The following is a 16,829-nucleotide window of genomic DNA, read 5'->3' as shown; positions in this document are numbered from 1 at the left end:
AGAAAAAACAACCACATGCCGCCAGTGGGATCCGAACCCACAACCTCCCACCGGCGGCATGTGGTTGTTTTTTCTTCTGCTTTTCTAATCAATTAGCTTTAAGTGATAACATATTCAGTAATATTCTAAATTGATCTACACCTCAAGATAGATAAAAAAAAAAATTTCCTCTGTCCCTTGGTTTCTGTGGCTGTTGGCTTCTCTCATATTTATAACGAGCACCTCATTCCCCTCTCTTGTTTGCTTTTATATATATATATATATATACACTGTAAAATATCGTTGATACATGTTTAAAACAAATGCGAAAAAACACATTACACACACTGGAAAACTTATGATCCAAACTGCCTAATTTCGAAAAATGTAACTGTTAAATGAAGTACAAAGACGTTTATTAACAATTTAACAAAAAAGAGATGTTGAGGATTTATTGACAATTTCTGAAAAAATAGGTCTGCCATTGCTTTGTCGCTGTTTTTCGTACCTTTCCAAGCTTTTTTCTTTTTTTGCATCCTTTAGACGGGGTGTCATCTGGGATTCTTTGCAACGGTAAAATAAATTGAGAAAGGCATTTCTTATGGCTAGTGCCTGAACAATTCATGTTGTTTGTAAGGTAAATACTTTGCTTATTTGATAGTAAGCAAAATTGATGGACCTCTTACGGTGCATGATTGGCACATGTCAGTTACATGGGTGTGCAGGCTTTTAGGTTTGGTTTATTGGGGTTTAACGTCCCAAAGCGACTGAGGCTATGAGAGACGCCGTAGTGAAGGGCTCCGGAAATTTCGACTACCTGGGGTTCTTTATCGTGCACTGACATCGCACAGCACACGGGCCTCTAGAATTTCACCGTCAAGAAATTCAGCCGCCGCGGCCAGGATCGAACCCGCGTCTTTCGGGTCAGCAGCCGAGCGCCGTAACCACTGAGCCACCGCGGCGGGGCGAATTATGTGCAGGCTTTTAAGCAGAACCATAGCTCATATATGGTGTTGCCTCTTCTTAGGTTGATAAATCTCCAAAGTGGACTTTTTTCTTTGAGGTGTGGTGTTCCTGTTGGCTTGCAGCTGCCTCTAGTCAAAACCTAAGAGAGCCTGCTTCTGATATTGTTGCTATCTATTTTTATGGTAATGCATTCGTAGCACCTAGGAGCATTCTGCTGTTCAAAATAGCCTTAAGGGCTTCTGCAATTTTCTGTGCCTTTTTCACAATTGCAGAAAACTGGATGAGAGAGTTCACGGTATGGTGCCCTTCTCTCGACGTACTCGTCTATCATGGTAGCCAGAAAGACCGGCGAGAGCTCAAGTACAAGATCCTTGCTGGCGAAGTGGAAAACTTTGATGTCATCATCACTACGTAAGTAGGTTTGAGGCTTCTGGGAATGCTAGCTTATACCGTATTTACTCGCATAATAGGCGCACCCTGAACTTGGCACTGTGACCAATACGATTGCAAGCCGACGCCTCACCGCTCCTCGCCGACGCCTCACCGCTCCTCTTTATTTTGACAAAGCTGACGATGCTGATGGCGATATAGATAGCGAAAGCTCGCGGCGGAGAAAACGATGATGATGATAAGCTTGGCCTCGGGCGCTCTCCGTGGGCGGCGTCTAGAAGCTCCTGTTCAGGTGTGTGGCCTCCGCGATCAAGCGCCCGTTGCGCGCAGCCGGAGCTGATCGCGGAGGCCTCGGCGCGTGCATTTCGAAGGCTATTCCCGCGTGGGTCGTGGAAAGTTTCGGTGCGGCCCCTACACGGATTTTTTTACAATATTTTCTTCGGGAAAACGGGGTGCGGCCCATACACGAGTGCGTTTATGCGGTATGTTCAATTTTGCGAGTCGAAAAATTCCCGGAAAGTTTACCCCGCGTAATAGGCGCACCCCCAACTTTGAGCCGCATTTTCTGGAAAAAAAGTGCGCCTGTTATGCGAGTAAATACGGTAGTCATATGTTTAAAGGTGCACTGAAGAGGATTCTGTACTTGTCTTTTTGCTGCGGGAACTCCATCTACACATTCCTAGCATTCTTAGAAACTGCAACTTATTGCCCTGTATGGCCGATTTCCCTAATTAAATCGAATTAACGTCCGGCTCCCGCCCTTTATTTTTTAATTCTGCCTCGTACGATGGGCGGAGTCGACCAACGCATGAAGTTCCTTTCAGCCAGCTCCGTGGAGGCTTTGCTTTCGCTTTATTTTGTTGTTTAGGTTTCCATGAATAAATAGTTTCATTCGCAGATAATATAGCCGCAAAATAAGCCCGCAGAAATAAAAATACGCGCGGACTATTTGCTACTACGGACTACTGCGTACTACTCCGCCGATGGCAGAGCGGCAAGCCGCCACAGGACTGGGTGAAAGGCACTCCACGTGTTGGTCGACTCCGCCCACCGTACGAGGCAGAATTAAAAAAAAAATGGCGGGAGCCGGACGTTAATTCGATTTAATTAGGTAAATTGGCCACACAGGGCAATAAGTCGCAGTTTCTAAGAATGCTAGGAACGTGTAGATCGAGTTCCCGCGGCAAAAAGACAAGTTCAGATTCCTCTTCAGTGCACCTTTAAGGTGACAAAAGTATCAAAGGTACCTGACGAACATAATGTAGTGGCTCATTTGAAGTTTTTTTTTTTTTTTTTTTTACAGTAAAAGCTTGTTAATTTGAACTTCAAGAAACTGGGAAAAATTGTTTGAATTATCTTAAGTTTGAATTATCGAATGACCCTTAAAAAATACTGACAAGAACCGCTTACATCACAATATATTTATTTAGTGAAAGACTGGGTAATGATCACCTGCTCTAGAGGTGAGAACAGTGCGAAATATTTTTCACATTCCCGTTAAGGGAAGACAGGGGTCTTGGCACTTTTTCTTTATTTTTGGACTGAATGTAATGAAAAAGCACAGTCTTAATCAGTTTTTTATGTTGATTTCAAATATGTGTCAAAGATGTGTCAATTAGTTTTCAAGATATTGGTCATTTTCGCTCCTTTGTTTGCAAGAACAGTAGAAAAAAGAACTGATCAGAAAGCTATTATTAACATGTGGCTAGATAGTATGCAGTTCAAGGAATACGATCTAGGAAGTACTTTCTGATTAAACCAATGTTAGTTATTTTACAACTTGAAGTTCAGTGGAGGGCGGACTGGTTGAGGAGCAGTTTAAATTGGAGTGCACGAAAAAATTAGCAACATAAATAAAAAAATCAGTTCCCAGCAGTCTACACTTTGATCACTTAGCAGCAAGTTTTATAAGAGCAGCATGGAAGGTATTTCTGAAGTTTCTTTTATAAGCCTACACTTTGTATTTAGTAGGTAGCCAGAGAGCATTCTCAGAGCCATGCCATCACCAACATCTGATCTAGTAAAGACCCTTATATAGTAAAGATTTTTGCTGGTCTGAGTGACTTTACTATAGAGGGGTTCTACTGTAACAAGCTCTACTACTACAGTGGTGGGATCAGAAGGCTGTCATGGACAGGTCAGAGCACCTTTCTGGGACTGAGAAAATAAATGCTAGAGTGACCCTATGAGGTCACTTTGAATAGTCATAGGTCTTTGGTATCAGCATTTCTTAGTTGGTGGTGAATATCTTCTGACTGAATTAATAGGGAGATTTGAGATGCAACTCTATGTTCATGTTCATGTCAGGCGTGTGTTTTTTGGAGAGTTATACATTTAAAGAGCAGCCATTCCTAGTAGTTTGTGGTAAAAGCATAATCACACAACATATGGCTGTTGCACTAGTCTTTGAACCAATGCAATGTACCTTGGATTGGATTTTTGTCTTTTGTCCATAAAACAAGCCCTACATAAAGTAACAGCTGTTGCATAATCTATCCTCGACGCCATCTGTCTTGAGTCTCTTCGATTTGCCACTTGTTTGCATTGGTGTTCGCACTAGTACGATCTGGGACTCGCTCATGGCTAAATACCACCACTGCCTTTCGTAGAGTTGAGGATGCTGCATTAGGCCAGCTTATCTTAGTTCTTATAAGGCAGCTGTACATGTTTCGATGCCTTTCTTCAGTGTGTGCCCAGCGGTATAGCCTGCCTTAGTAACATCTTGCATCATCATTTGTACTTTTATGTTTGCATGCATGTCACATTTTGTCCATCCTGCTGTCTCGTGCACTTTTTGATGGTCTATTTTTTGTTTTGTTTTTTCTCTCTTCACTCGCCCTGTGGCGAGGCAGATACAACATGATTTCAGGAAACGGGGAAGACAGGAGCCTCTTCAAGAAACTGCCATTCCACTATGTCATTTTTGATGAAGCCCATATGCTCAAAAACATGGGCTCACAGCGCTATGCAAACCTCATGAAGATCAGTGTGAGTGCTTTGTGTTGTATATTTGTTTTTGCTTGGAGAGGACCTCACTATACAAAGCAGGAAACCTTATGAGGCTGAGTCAGGAGTGGCTAAGTCGTGTCATATACCATTTTGAGCAATGGTGTTAAGTTGTTTGTGGAAGGGATATTCTGCAATAAACTGACACTCATTTTCTGTGCTGTGTTTCTTGCTGAAAGAATTGTGAGTGTCTCTCCCATGCATTAAATTGATTTGGCTGTAGGCTGTAAGTCAACAATGCATTACATGAAAGTATCACAGTATCACTGCAGTGGGCTTTGAGCTATGGTGTAATGGTTTTCTGTGCCACGCTTCTCTGTTTGCAGGCAAAGCGAAAAATTCTGCTGACTGGTACTCCGCTCCAGAACAACTTGGTGGAACTCATGTCCTTACTTACATTCGTCATGCCCAACATGTTTTGCAAGAAGGCAGACCAGATCAAACTCATGTTCTCAACAGCTTCGGTGAGCTTTTCCAGCTGTTGTTACAGCTGTGGTGATGTATTAGTTTTTTAATGACAGTGCGTTGAATTATAACTGAGCAGCACAGAAGCAGTACGAGAGCGAAAGCAGAAAGACTTGACGCAGTGCGGTGCCATATCTTTCAACCTTTGTCCTCGTCTTGCTTCTGCACTGTTTAGTCAGAATGCGAGGCAGACTTGCCTATCATCTTGCAGTGCCAGTGTATAACACACTTGCTTTGTTAGTTGTCTTGTGACTCACGTTACTAACTACAGGTTGCTGAGAGTCGAACTGTATAAAAGTCTTTGCTTGATCTTTAACCTATGTTCCTTAACGTCTGCTGGGGAATTGTGGATTGCATGGTGTGCGCAATTTTTTATTTTTTTTTGAAGCTGAATTGTGTAGAAATTGTTTTTTGCAACTTTTCTTTGGCTGCATAGGGGTGGTTCTGCAAGCTATTCATCTTAACTGTTGCTAAGCGTTTCCTGCAATTGCTCAAGCCCAATATTGTGGCGTCGAATCCCAGCCTTGGCAGCTGAATTTCAGCTAAGGCAGGATGTAAAACTGCTCATGTGCTCTGCGATGTCAGTGCTTGTTAAGCAACTGGGGCATGCCCATTCCGTCTGCAGAAAACCGAGGAAGACCAGAGCAACTTTGAACGGGACCGAATTGAGCATGCCAAGAAGATCATGCGGCCGTTTGTGTTGCGGCGTCTGAAGCAGGACGTCTTGCAGCAGCTCCCTGTCAAGCATGAGGAGGAGCGCTACTGCCCCATGACCCCGTACCAGCAGTCCTGCTATTTGAACATGGTGGCCACCCTCTCCAAGGAGGTAACTTCATTGCTGTCACAAACTGTTTGAGTGTTTCATGTATTGCACTGCGCAGTTTTATTTGAGTTGAAACCTTAGTGGCATTTTCACTCTTATGAGCGAAGATACTGCCGTGATACAGTATTTCAGTCTTTTTCTGGGCACGAGTTCGTGGCTTCGATTCTGGTCATGGTGGCCACATTTTGGTGTAGGTGAGATGCTAAGGCAAACCTGTGTACTTAGGTTTAATTTGGTAAAAAATGCCCAGGTGGCTGAAATTAATCTGGAGCCCCTCCACAGGCATGCGTCATAGCCGAAGGTGTCTCCTTGATATGTAAAAGTTGAGTAATCATTAATCATAGTTTGCTGTAAAACTTTTCATCCTGTATTCTCCGTTTTTTTTTTTTTTTTTTTTTACATAGGTTACAATCCTTGGACATGTACAGGCGTGGCCAGAATAACAGAAGAGCATGCTTTGGCATTTAACCTTTTCTTATGTGTATGCATCAGTGCACCGGTGTCATTTGCTAGAATGTTTGCTAGAATGTTTGCTAGCTAAGGCGAGAGAAGAGATTGAGTGCTGAAGGATGCTCCATATTATGCGGATCATGACTGACTGCACACTGACGTGAGGCATATTGCTTGCCACACTTTATGGCTGCATCCACTGCAGGACAGAGGCCTCTCCTAATGATTTCTAGTTTTGCGCTGGAATTCTATCCCTGCAAATTATCTAATTAATTTCATCTGCCTACCTGAATCTCTGTTGCTGCCCTCTGTTGCATTAAAGGGGCTGTGAAACACTGCTTGGGGGGATACCGGCTATACTTCAGGTGGATTCATTATGTCACACAGATGCTGACTTAAAAAGAATTACAGGAATCGATGCACAGGAACGGGAGTGTATTCAGTGAAGAAATTTCAAAATACAAACAAACAAAACGCTGCCCTCAACTCAATTTTGGCGGGCCTTCCCACTCCTATTTCGCTCTCCCAATGACGGCACCTGGCACAAGCAATCAAAACAGCCAGCCAGAGCACGTCGCGGAAGTTTGCACTCCATGGTTGCCTGCTCTTTGTTACTCGTTTTTACTGAGACTGGCAGTGTCGTTTCCATGCCAGAGCCCCTGGTGGTGTATTTTTATTTTACTTGCTTTGCAGGGCTTTTATCTAAGACAAACAAGTTGTTTTTGTTGATCTAATATAAAACACCGATAGGTGTCAATATGTGTCTCTAGTTATTCACACAATTTGCAGTATATTTACTGTTTGTCCAATCATCAAGCTCGTGCCAGGGGATGTCATATCCGCTGCTAAAGCCCGCCACTGTGTGGGGACACCATCAGAGCCATGAATTTGTTTTTGGGAGGACATTAAAATATTAAAAAACGGAATATACGCGGTGTTACCGACGCTATAGCACCATTGTAACTCACTGTATGCGATCAACGGGCAAAACAGTCAACTAAGATTGTGTTTCTGGGCCTCTTTAACATTCTTTTGGAATTATATACTCTTGTAGCACCAAGGGACTGTCCATTATCTGCTTTTGGCATTACACGCCCTGCTCACGTCCATCTCCTCTTCTATTTCATGTAAAATATCTGGAGGTTAATTTGTTGTTGTTGTACAGAATTGAGGCTTAGTAGTAACTTGTGTCCTGTCCATTCTCTATTGTGTTCTTTCTTCGTTGCAGTCTGAGCTGGGTGTGCAAGCTTGGTTTGGTAGTTAAACATTTGACATTCTTAGTTCTGTGGTAGCATTTCTTTATTGTTGCTGCTAAAACGTTCCCGTGCCATGGCTAATGTGTGCTGTTGAAATTGTCGTGTAATTACAGTTCAAAGAAAATCAGGATGCCCAAACTGGAATGCTGATGAAGCTGAGGCGAGCTTCAAACCATCCGTTGCTTCTGCGTAACCACTACGACCTGGACAAACTCAGGACTATGTCCCAGGTTCTATTAAAGGTAGCAGCTTATGACACCATGCTTCGTATCATATTGTGATCTGAGTGACAAGATAATTTTAATAATTTCCTGGAGTTATTGTTGTGCATATTACTCTCATTTCTTTCTTTTTGCATGGAGGAAATATCCTACTTATGTACTCATCATAATTCCAGTTAAGCAGAAGAGAGTGTGGATCCTATTGCAGCCGAAGCTTTTCAGTAGGAAATACTACCTTTCATTGTGCAACTTGTGTCAGGGTTCATAGTACTCATGTACTGTCAAAAAGCTTTTGTGCATGATACTTGCAGTTCTTTTAAATGTGAAAAAAAAAATTGGGAGGGGGCTGCTAAAGTTTGGCAGTTGTGCGGTAGAAATATCAGTAACACAGTACATACCTGAAGTGTGTATGCCCCCCTTCTATTGTTGTTATTGAGGGTTGCTTTGTGCTGTTTTGTTTCCACACTCAACACATTGTTCCTTTGCTGTTTTTGTTTACACCAGAAATACATAACCTCCATTTTCTTCTGGTGCCCTTAAATCACTCAAGTTTTTGGCTGTACCGGTTTTCTTTTTAAGCATGCTGACCAACTGCACACTTTTCATCACTTGTGTGTTTTGTTGCAATGAGTTTAAATAAGTTGAATTCTTCTTCTCCTATTCACTCTCGAACTTAGGAACCAACTTACTATGATGCCAGTGCTGACCTAATATTTGAAGACATGGAAGTGATGTCGGACTTCGAGCTGCACATGCTTTGCACCAAGTTCCCTGTAAGAGTCTCTTTTGCGAATCCTTTCATACTCGCGGTGTCCGTCCGTGCGCTGGAATCGTGCCAACTGTGGCCTCTCCTCCGCGCAGCGGCGCAACTTCCTCCCCTCCTTAGCAACCGCTGCGCCGGTAGGGGGCTCAGCTGTGCATAGCAACCGTGACATCACACAGTAGCGGTAGAACGAGCGTGCGCACGTCTGCGATGACAGCTGTGCCTCCGCTCCTTTGCCAGACCGTTGCAGTCGAGTGATTGGGACGCATGGCTCCGATGCGGCCCAGTGATTCCGCGGCCAGCGGTTCGGGGAAGCGGCAGTGGGTTGACCACAAGGCTTTCGCCAAGCACACTTTAGAATTTCTAAAGTGTCTTCGGTAATTTTACTTGTCAGTTTTGTTTCGTATTGAAGATGGCTACCATGTTTTAATCGCGTGAGAATTAAAACGAACACAAGTCGATACCCCAGGATGGAAACAGATGAAAAGCTGCAAGAAATTCGATGTATAGCTATATTTTAATACAAGTGGTGCGTAAATATTTGTGACCTGCTAACACCAAGTTTGGCTCATTTCATTTTCTGCTAGCTTCTCTCTTGAAGTCTTATGCGGAGACATAGCCTGTTTTCATGAGCATTCAAGTCAGTAAGGTAGCCTCTAGGCGGCATACAGTAATTATCGCACAGCATATTAATATTTATGTCCCGAGTGCGAAAACGGTTAAGCGGATGTCAAATTAGTGCACCTGGAGCTGAGAAATGGGCTGGAGTGCATGACTGCCCATTTAGCGTAGTGTGTGAACTCTGGTTTGTCCAGCTACACGCAAGCTGCCTTGCAAGCCTTTTCTACCGACTGCAAAGAGCACATTTCACATCCGAATCAAAATAGTGCAAATATTTTTCTTCTTCTTTTCTATGTTTTGTGTGGCTATGCACGCACGACGGGTAAGCTTAAACATTCCCCTTTACTTGAAACTAACTTCCATAGCATCCATAAGCTTACAATACACTTTTTACTAACTTATTTGAAAAAAGAATGAAAAGCTTTTCGAGCATTTAAACGGGGATGAAAAGCTTGTTTCTTTATTTGTCCACATAACTTACTGATTCTTGGTGTGCAGGTGTACCATAGAGTGCTGATTTCAAGTATGTATTTATATTTCAAATATAAATTTCTTTGCTAAAGAAAGCTTTTTTCAAAATATGTAGATATCTCCGAAGGTCCACTGCATATCCTAAAGCTTTCCTTTTTCCTTTAAACATGATAGATTACCAATTATGTCAAGTGGGGGCTAATTACTGCCACATTGTTTTTTCTTCTCTACTTTGTTATTCATTTATGGTCAACAGAATAACTTTATAGGCATTTTGTTAGCTTTAGGACATGTGGTGAGCCTTTACAGATGTCTATTCTTAAAAAAGCTTTTTTAACTGAGAAATTACCCTAAAGGCCCATATTTTTTGTGTGTGCAGATATTTTTAGGTCAGACTGCACTACAATTCACTTCCAGCCAATGATCATCGAGTCCATAAATCTCTCAATGCCATCATTACGAGTTCAATCAATTGAGTGGCAGGGAAACAATATTCTGTTTTCAACTCGGCAAATGATACGTCTTTTGTTGCCAAAATGAACATTAATAGAGGTACAAGTCGGACAATCAGATTTTATTGAGAACAAAAATGAGATGATGTTCTTTAACACATTCTGTGGCCCAATCTTGGGAGTTTTTGCAGATATAATTTTCTTGTCCTTTTCAGGTACTGCATGAGTTCAAGCTTGATGATGAAAAAATTCTTGACTCGGGCAAGTTCAAAGCATTAGATTCTTTGCTAAAGGAACACCAAGAAAAGGTATGTCACATTTGAAATTCCGAATTTGCATACAGTACAACCTCGCTGTAAAGTTTTTCACAGAGAAAGAAAGCTTACCAACTGGGAAATGTGGTAGCCAAATACAGTTCTTGGGAAAAAGAAAAATTGTATGTTGTTTTCCTGCTGGCCTTATTTTTCTTTTTTTTTTCTTTTAACACAGTGTGCTCAAGCAACATTTAAGAAATTGTAAGCATAACGTCAAAGTTTGTTGTTGTGTTAGAAATATGCCTCAAATCGTAAATATGGACAGTATACTACGTTTTAAGCGAAAACTAATACAGTAAAAGCTCGTTAATTCGAACCTCAATAATTCGAACTGCACTACTTGGTCCGGCCAAGCTCCATAGAGATCTGTGGATAAAAAAGCCGTTAATTCGAAAGCGAGTCGGTTCCGCTACAGATCATTCGAACTACGCGCCGCCGCGTCTGGGCGGCTTGGCATACAGCACATGGCCAAAAGAAAAGCACCTCCGCATAGTTAGAGGCTGCGCACGTCCTAAAGGGGGACAGAAGGTGGAATCAGATAAAACCGCCATCACAGGCGCGGCGGCCGGCGGCGCCGGAGGGTAGGGGTATTGGCGGCTGCGGTGGCGGCTGCCAACCCTCTTTTTTGCGCAACCTCCGCAACTCGCAACTAAATACTCGTTAATTCGAGCCCTGTTAATTCAGAAATACAGATGAGTTCTGTCAGCGTGGTCTCAGCCAACACCCATGAAAGGCTATGACTTCGGACGGGCGGTACAAATTACGTGCAAAAAACTTTTTTTTTTTCTTTGCGAGTGTCGTTCATCCTTCCACCCATGAGTTGCCAACGGAAGCACGCGGTCAGCCGCAATCATGACGCCGGCTTTTAGCATCGTTCACTGCAAAAGGCGTTTGCTGCTATCGCGCGTTCCAATGACTTGAGTAGCGGTAGGCGGTGTCATAACGTTGGCGTCCGCCCCAGTCGCCCATGGCCCGATAAGGCGAACGTACTGAAAACCAGGCTCGGACGCCCCAGTCGCCCATGGCCCGATAAGGCGAATGTACTGAAAACCAGGCTCGTGCAACCGGACAAGCATTGGCACTCTGCCAAGTTCGCTTCCCCCTTCGCACTAGAGCTAACGCCAAAAGGCACCGTGGTGTTATCGCTGCGCAGCATCTTGGCGCGCCGCCAAGAAATGTGTCGTGGACCGTGAGGGTGGGAAATGGAGGGAAGCGTTAACGACTGACGCTTTTTTTTTTTTTTTTCAAATTCTTAGGCAAAAATCGGGGGTGGGTGGGTTCATTATGCGAGTGGGCTTGTTAGCAAGTAAATACGGTGCATATACCATAATGGAAGTGGTTCTTGTCAGTTTTTTCGAGGCCATTCGATAATTCGAACATCGGATAATTCGAACATTTTTCCCGGTCCCTTGAAGTTCGAATTAACGAGCTTTTACTGTAACTACAAGCAGCGACTATATTTCACTATGTAGGATAAGAGGACGTATTTCAGCTTCAAATTAGCGCCTTCATAACCACACAAAATATTGCACCGGGATGACCAATTCCACACAAATTGCGGCAACGGAGCCAATCGCCAGGCTGCCTGCTTCACATTTCGCATAGAGTTCATATACTAAGTCCCATAATTAAAGATAGCTTTTCATCGTGTGGGGCACTAGGTCTAAACGCATGATGCGATCGCCCTGTTGATCACAAGCCCGCCTTGTGGTTTTATGACCAGTTTACTTACTGTGAGCCTCCGGATATTACGAACGAACAGCACATGACAGTCATGTTCATTATGAGTGGGCTCGACCGTGTACTTTGTATTCTAGTAAATCATAGTTCATGTGGACACTGTCGAAGGACATGGTACTTCCACATTTCATGTATGCTTCCATTAATGTTCTGTTCATTTATTGGACAGTGTTGTTCACCATGAGCTTTCAGGACATGAAAGTTGAGAGGCATGCATGTGACATGTTCATCCATCCCGAAGTAGAGTTCTGTGACCGATGTCATATTTTTTACGAACAAGCCTTGTTGCATGGTACATTTTGCGGGACTGTTTTACTGTGCATAGTTGCATGTAGATTGTGTACATTTATTCTGTTGTGTACACCTATGCTGTGCCTGCTTTGTGCCGTTAAGTCATCTCTGCTACCGTTAGCAGTCTTTCGGCAGTAACACAGAGGGGAGTGTGAGTGATGATTTCCTGTTTTTGTTGCCTCATTCTGATCTTTAGTGTCTGTTGTTTCATTGCAGAATAATCGTGTCCTAGTCTTTAGCCAGTTCACCATGATGCTCGACATACTGGAAGTTTATCTCAAAATCAGAGGCTACAAGTGGCTTAGGCTGGATGGGTCAACATCAGTGGCTGACAGGTAACTGCTGCGTCACTTTTTGTTAGGTACAGGCCTGTTCCACCTATATTGGACAAGCACAAGAATTGCGTGCAGTGTTTGATTCCTTCTTTTTCATTATTTACGTATTGAAAATGCTTAAAGAAGGTGTTCGACAAGTGTCAGGGAGTAGATTTAGTTACTTAGTAATGAAACTCGTTTTAATTTGTAATCACCAAAAGAGTCATTTACTGCTAACGGCCAGTTTGTAGTGACCCCTTGGATACAGGACGTCTTGTATCTCCATGTCACAGGCAGGACCTGATAGACCAGTACAATGGGGACGACAGCATCCTTGTCTTCCTCCTGTCGACACGGGCAGGCGGCCTGGGTATTAACCTCACCTCTGCCAACGTTGTTGTCATCCACGATCTGGACTTCAACCCTTACAATGACAAGCAGGCAGAGGACCGCTGCCACCGGTTGGGGCAGAGCAAGTAAGCTGCACCCTCCCCTCCGCATTCCTGGCGAGCCTCTTGCTGTGAAGCTGGGCTGCTCTATATTCCACCTGCTCAAACAGTTATGCACGCCACTTTTACCATCGGCATTAAATGAAACTCAAACAAACAAACAAGAAAACACGCAAGTACTGGCTGCTGAAGAGGAAATACAGGCAGTGCCCTTTAACACTTCCCAAGAGCGATCTTCGCGGCTTTGAAGTGAAGGTCAACTGTGGTATACTCGGGGACAACTTTTTAGGCAATGAAGAGAAAGTGGCAGGGGCAAAAGGCCTGTAACTGCGTCGCTCCACTGCTAGCTTGGCCTCAGAGAGGCAACCTGGCATGTTGCGCACTGCTTGGTTTTTTCGCTTTGTTGCAGGTGTAGTTGGCACTGGCTGTGGAAGTTTTTTCTAACCAGACATGCCTAACAGATTCGTTATAGTCAAAGAAACTGTTTTTTTTCCTTAACTCTCCAACATTGAAAATGGGCAGTTGTGTTAGAAATATATGCTCTAAATATTGAGTATTACTAATACACTATCTTAATATTATTAAGAGAAATAACGCTTCGGCTCTGTAGCTTTGGCTGCATTACCAAGAAAAGTTGTTCCGGGGTATGGTACTCAGTCGTCGTTCACTTGTCGTGTCCACATTTCATTTGGCACTGATTTGGTGCGTAGCCAGTGCCAGTGGCAAAAAAAAAAAGTGCCGCACATGAAGCTGCATTGAAGCCAGTGGTAACCGTGCGTAATTCATCTTCAGTCTTCGGGCTCAGGTGTTGCTATGAGGCGAACCAACAGCACATTGATGCCAGCTACTTGGTTCCTAGCTGACATTTTGAGGTTCAAAACGCACACAAACACACACAAAAAGATGGTACCTATGCACACTCTTCTTTCATATTGATGAAACCATCTCTCACTGGAGCACTTAAAAAAAAAAAAAAAGACTCCTAACATGCATGTCCTTCCTAATGATAACGTAAACCAGGGTTTCTCGATGTTCATAGCCTCGGGGAACCCAGATCACTTTCAAAAGGTGCTGGGGATCCACACCTTGTGCCTTGGCCTCTGTCCCTCCCTGCTAGCATGCAGGCAAAAAAAAAAAAAAGAACATGCAAATGCTCAGTGCTAAAAAATATCCAAATTCAAACCATAACTGGATGCAGAGTGCAACTATCTGCTGTAAGCAATTACAGTACGATTAGTCTCAGAGGAAAGGTAGGGGTTGAGGCATGCATGCATTTAGGTGCTCGGGGAGCCTTAAAAACACTCCAAGGAACCTGAGGGTTCCAAAGAAATCAGTTGGAGAACCCTTTGACGTAAAAAAAGCGACAATAAGATTGCTGTTGCCGCATGGGTGCAGACTTGGCTTAAAGGGACACTGAGGAGAAATTGAAGCTGGCTTGTATCGACAGAATACCAGCTCCTGATTACAAAAACGCCATTCATACTAACAACAAAGCTCTTGTAACGTAGAAAAGAGCAAGAACCAAAATACAGGTATCGCCGCCACAGGCCAAACTCGCAAGTACAAGCGTGATGACGTCATAGGACAAAACAGTGTTGCTAGAACCAATAGTTCTAGCAACACTAGGACACGAGAAGCTACGAATCGCTGAGGCGCAGCAAATGCATGCGCAAATCTCCTTGACGTCGCCAGATGGCGCCACGTACCCGATAGCTACGCGCGCTCCTGCAGCGCCGGGACCAATCAGCGCTTGCTCTCAGCGGTATGGGGGCTCCCGGTATTCCGCTACCGGTAACAAGGCACACGGTATTCTAAAGGTGTCTATTTGCTAGAACTTCGTTGACGACTTCGAGAACGGGATACATCGTAACGCTGGCAAAACGCCGGTGCAAACGTAAACGAAGCGACGGCCGTAATAGCCGATAGATGGTTTCAACGTGCGGCCGGCGGTAGCTTTCTTTTCGGCTGCTGCTAGTCCGCACTGCTGGCCGTCAGAAATCACGGAGTCTGCGTTACGTCATGTGCACGTCATGTTCACGTCACTTAGTCCTGTGTCGTCATAAGAGAATCCCAAGTTTGAATCAGAGCGGCGGGAAAAACTTTTTCAACTTCGAATCCAAATTACTTAGAAATACTAAATGCAACTTTCGCTGCCGGCCACGTGGCAACAAAGCCATGAAATGCCAAACTATGGAATTTTGCTGTAAAAAAAATATTGATAGAGCTCTCCTCAGTGTCCCTTTAAGGATTGAAACAGTGTTGATTTGAGACGAAGTAAAATCTCTTTCCTGATAAAATGTGTACTGGAGAGACTTGGTAGTACTTGGAATGCAACTGCTATGTTGCGTGAAGAATTTTTATTGCAGATTGTAAAGAGGAAGGAAAGAAAACTGAGATGCTTCAAGTGGTCACCAGGTTAAGGAGAGTAGTGAAAAAGAACTGAACGCATCACTTGGTTATTAGCCTCAGTGACTTTTAGGCACTGCTAGTTGATGATACTAGGCACATTAAGTGTAGCTTTTTTTACCTGACTAGGTGCCTGATTGCGCCTGTTGGGCCACAGGTGTCATGTGACCTTCTTTTTTTACTTTTCTCTTTCCTTTTGTGGATACTTTGTTCTCTTGGAGTGTAGCGTCCATGAGCCAGCACTTTGAACTAATGCAGTGTATTTGGAATAATTTTCACTTATGGAGTAGTTATTCATTGTCATCCACCGGAGCGCAGCCGTATGGTGACAAAAGAAAGCTATACAGCTTCTCAGAAGCTTCACAGTTGAAGAAAAATATGCCCTGGCCCAAGGCTAGCCTAACAAGTTGTCAACTATGCAAGCCAGGATTAATATCAATCCAGCCTCGCAAAGATTGTTTACTGGTTCACCTCCCTAATACCCGACTGTTGTAGCTTTGTTTATTATTAAAATTTCTGTTATAGCCAGTTGGTTCATGCTTGAATCATAAGAGGGCAGTGCAAAATCGGCACAGAACACAGAAGTAACACTGAAGACAGGATAGGCGCTGTCCTGTCTTCAGGGTTACCTCTGTGTTCCGTGTTGATTTAGCGCTCCCCTCTTATGATTGTCTATTAGCACAGGGTTACCATTGTAACCGCCATTTGTTTTTTTTTTTTTCCAGAGAAGTTTTTATTATACGACTGATTAGCAAGGACACTATTGATGAAGGAATCTTGGCCATTGCAAAAGACAAGCTTAAACTAGAGAGAGATATTACAGAAGAAACATGTAAGTACTGTTATGGTGTTCATGTTGCTTTTGGTCTCTCTGCGGTGCTCCAACAGCTTGGACCAAAGTATACACTGCACAGTCTTCATTATCAGGAATTCAAGACAACCGCTTCTAGTTCTGTTGGCCGCCACCGTGTGACGTGGCTTTGGACATTCAAAAATAGTGCGTTTACATCATCTGTGTTCGAGCCCTTCACCACTTGGGTTTGAGCATCTTCAAACTTTCATTCTACACCGTCCAAATTTGTTTTTTAGAAATTTGAAGTGTGCAATTGGCATACAGTAGGCATAGGCGTTGCTGCTTACAAAGTTGTTGATTATTTTGCTAACCGTTTGCTTTTCTCATTTCTCTCACCCCCCTGCCCTTTTTTCTGTTCCTCATGCAGCCAAGGAAGATGTGGATGTGGCTAGCGTTGCCCATATTCTGAAGGCCGCCTTGGGAAGCTAGTTCATTTCTTGTTTTTCGTTCAGAATGACTTGCTTCAGAAGATATTTGGAGCTTTTTCTTATGTGTTCGCGTTGACAAAAAGCTGTTTGGCTGCAAAGCTGCTGATGTGTTTCTCAAACTGTACAATATTGTGATATATTATCTTTTTTAGTAAAGATTTATGAATTTTG

The 16,829-nt window shown here is 43.4% G+C and overlaps 1 protein-coding gene across 2 annotated transcripts in view; it reads left to right on the top strand.

The window, feature by feature from the left end:
- Etl1 (SWI/SNF-related, matrix-associated actin-dependent regulator of chromatin, subfamily a, containing DEAD/H box 1) overlaps window positions 1–16,829 on the top strand; it is a 26,745-nt gene extending 9,916 nt beyond the window's left edge. For both annotated transcript variants that reach the window (XM_089570907.1, XM_089570906.1), the window contains exons 8-18: window positions 1,218–1,356; window positions 4,188–4,323; window positions 4,668–4,805; window positions 5,432–5,632; window positions 7,449–7,577; window positions 8,234–8,329; window positions 10,079–10,171; window positions 12,425–12,543; window positions 12,816–12,998; window positions 16,103–16,209; window positions 16,598–16,829. In XM_089570907.1, the coding sequence (XP_089427033.1) occupies window positions 1,218–1,356; window positions 4,188–4,323; window positions 4,668–4,805; window positions 5,432–5,632; window positions 7,449–7,577; window positions 8,234–8,329; window positions 10,079–10,171; window positions 12,425–12,543; window positions 12,816–12,998; window positions 16,103–16,209; window positions 16,598–16,659 (1,403 nt within the window). In that variant the 3' untranslated portion in view covers window positions 16,660–16,829. The remainder of the gene's footprint in view (window positions 1–1,217; window positions 1,357–4,187; window positions 4,324–4,667; window positions 4,806–5,431; window positions 5,633–7,448; window positions 7,578–8,233; window positions 8,330–10,078; window positions 10,172–12,424; window positions 12,544–12,815; window positions 12,999–16,102; window positions 16,210–16,597) is intronic.

The sequence above is a fragment of the Amblyomma mixtum genome, chromosome 2, assembly GCF_055824585.1.
Source record: "Amblyomma mixtum isolate Tamu chromosome 2, ASM5582458v1, whole genome shotgun sequence".
Taxonomy (NCBI): domain Eukaryota; kingdom Metazoa; phylum Arthropoda; class Arachnida; order Ixodida; family Ixodidae; genus Amblyomma; species Amblyomma mixtum.
Note: the sequence above shows the minus strand (reverse complement) of the source record. Positions and strands in the feature narration are given on the sequence as shown.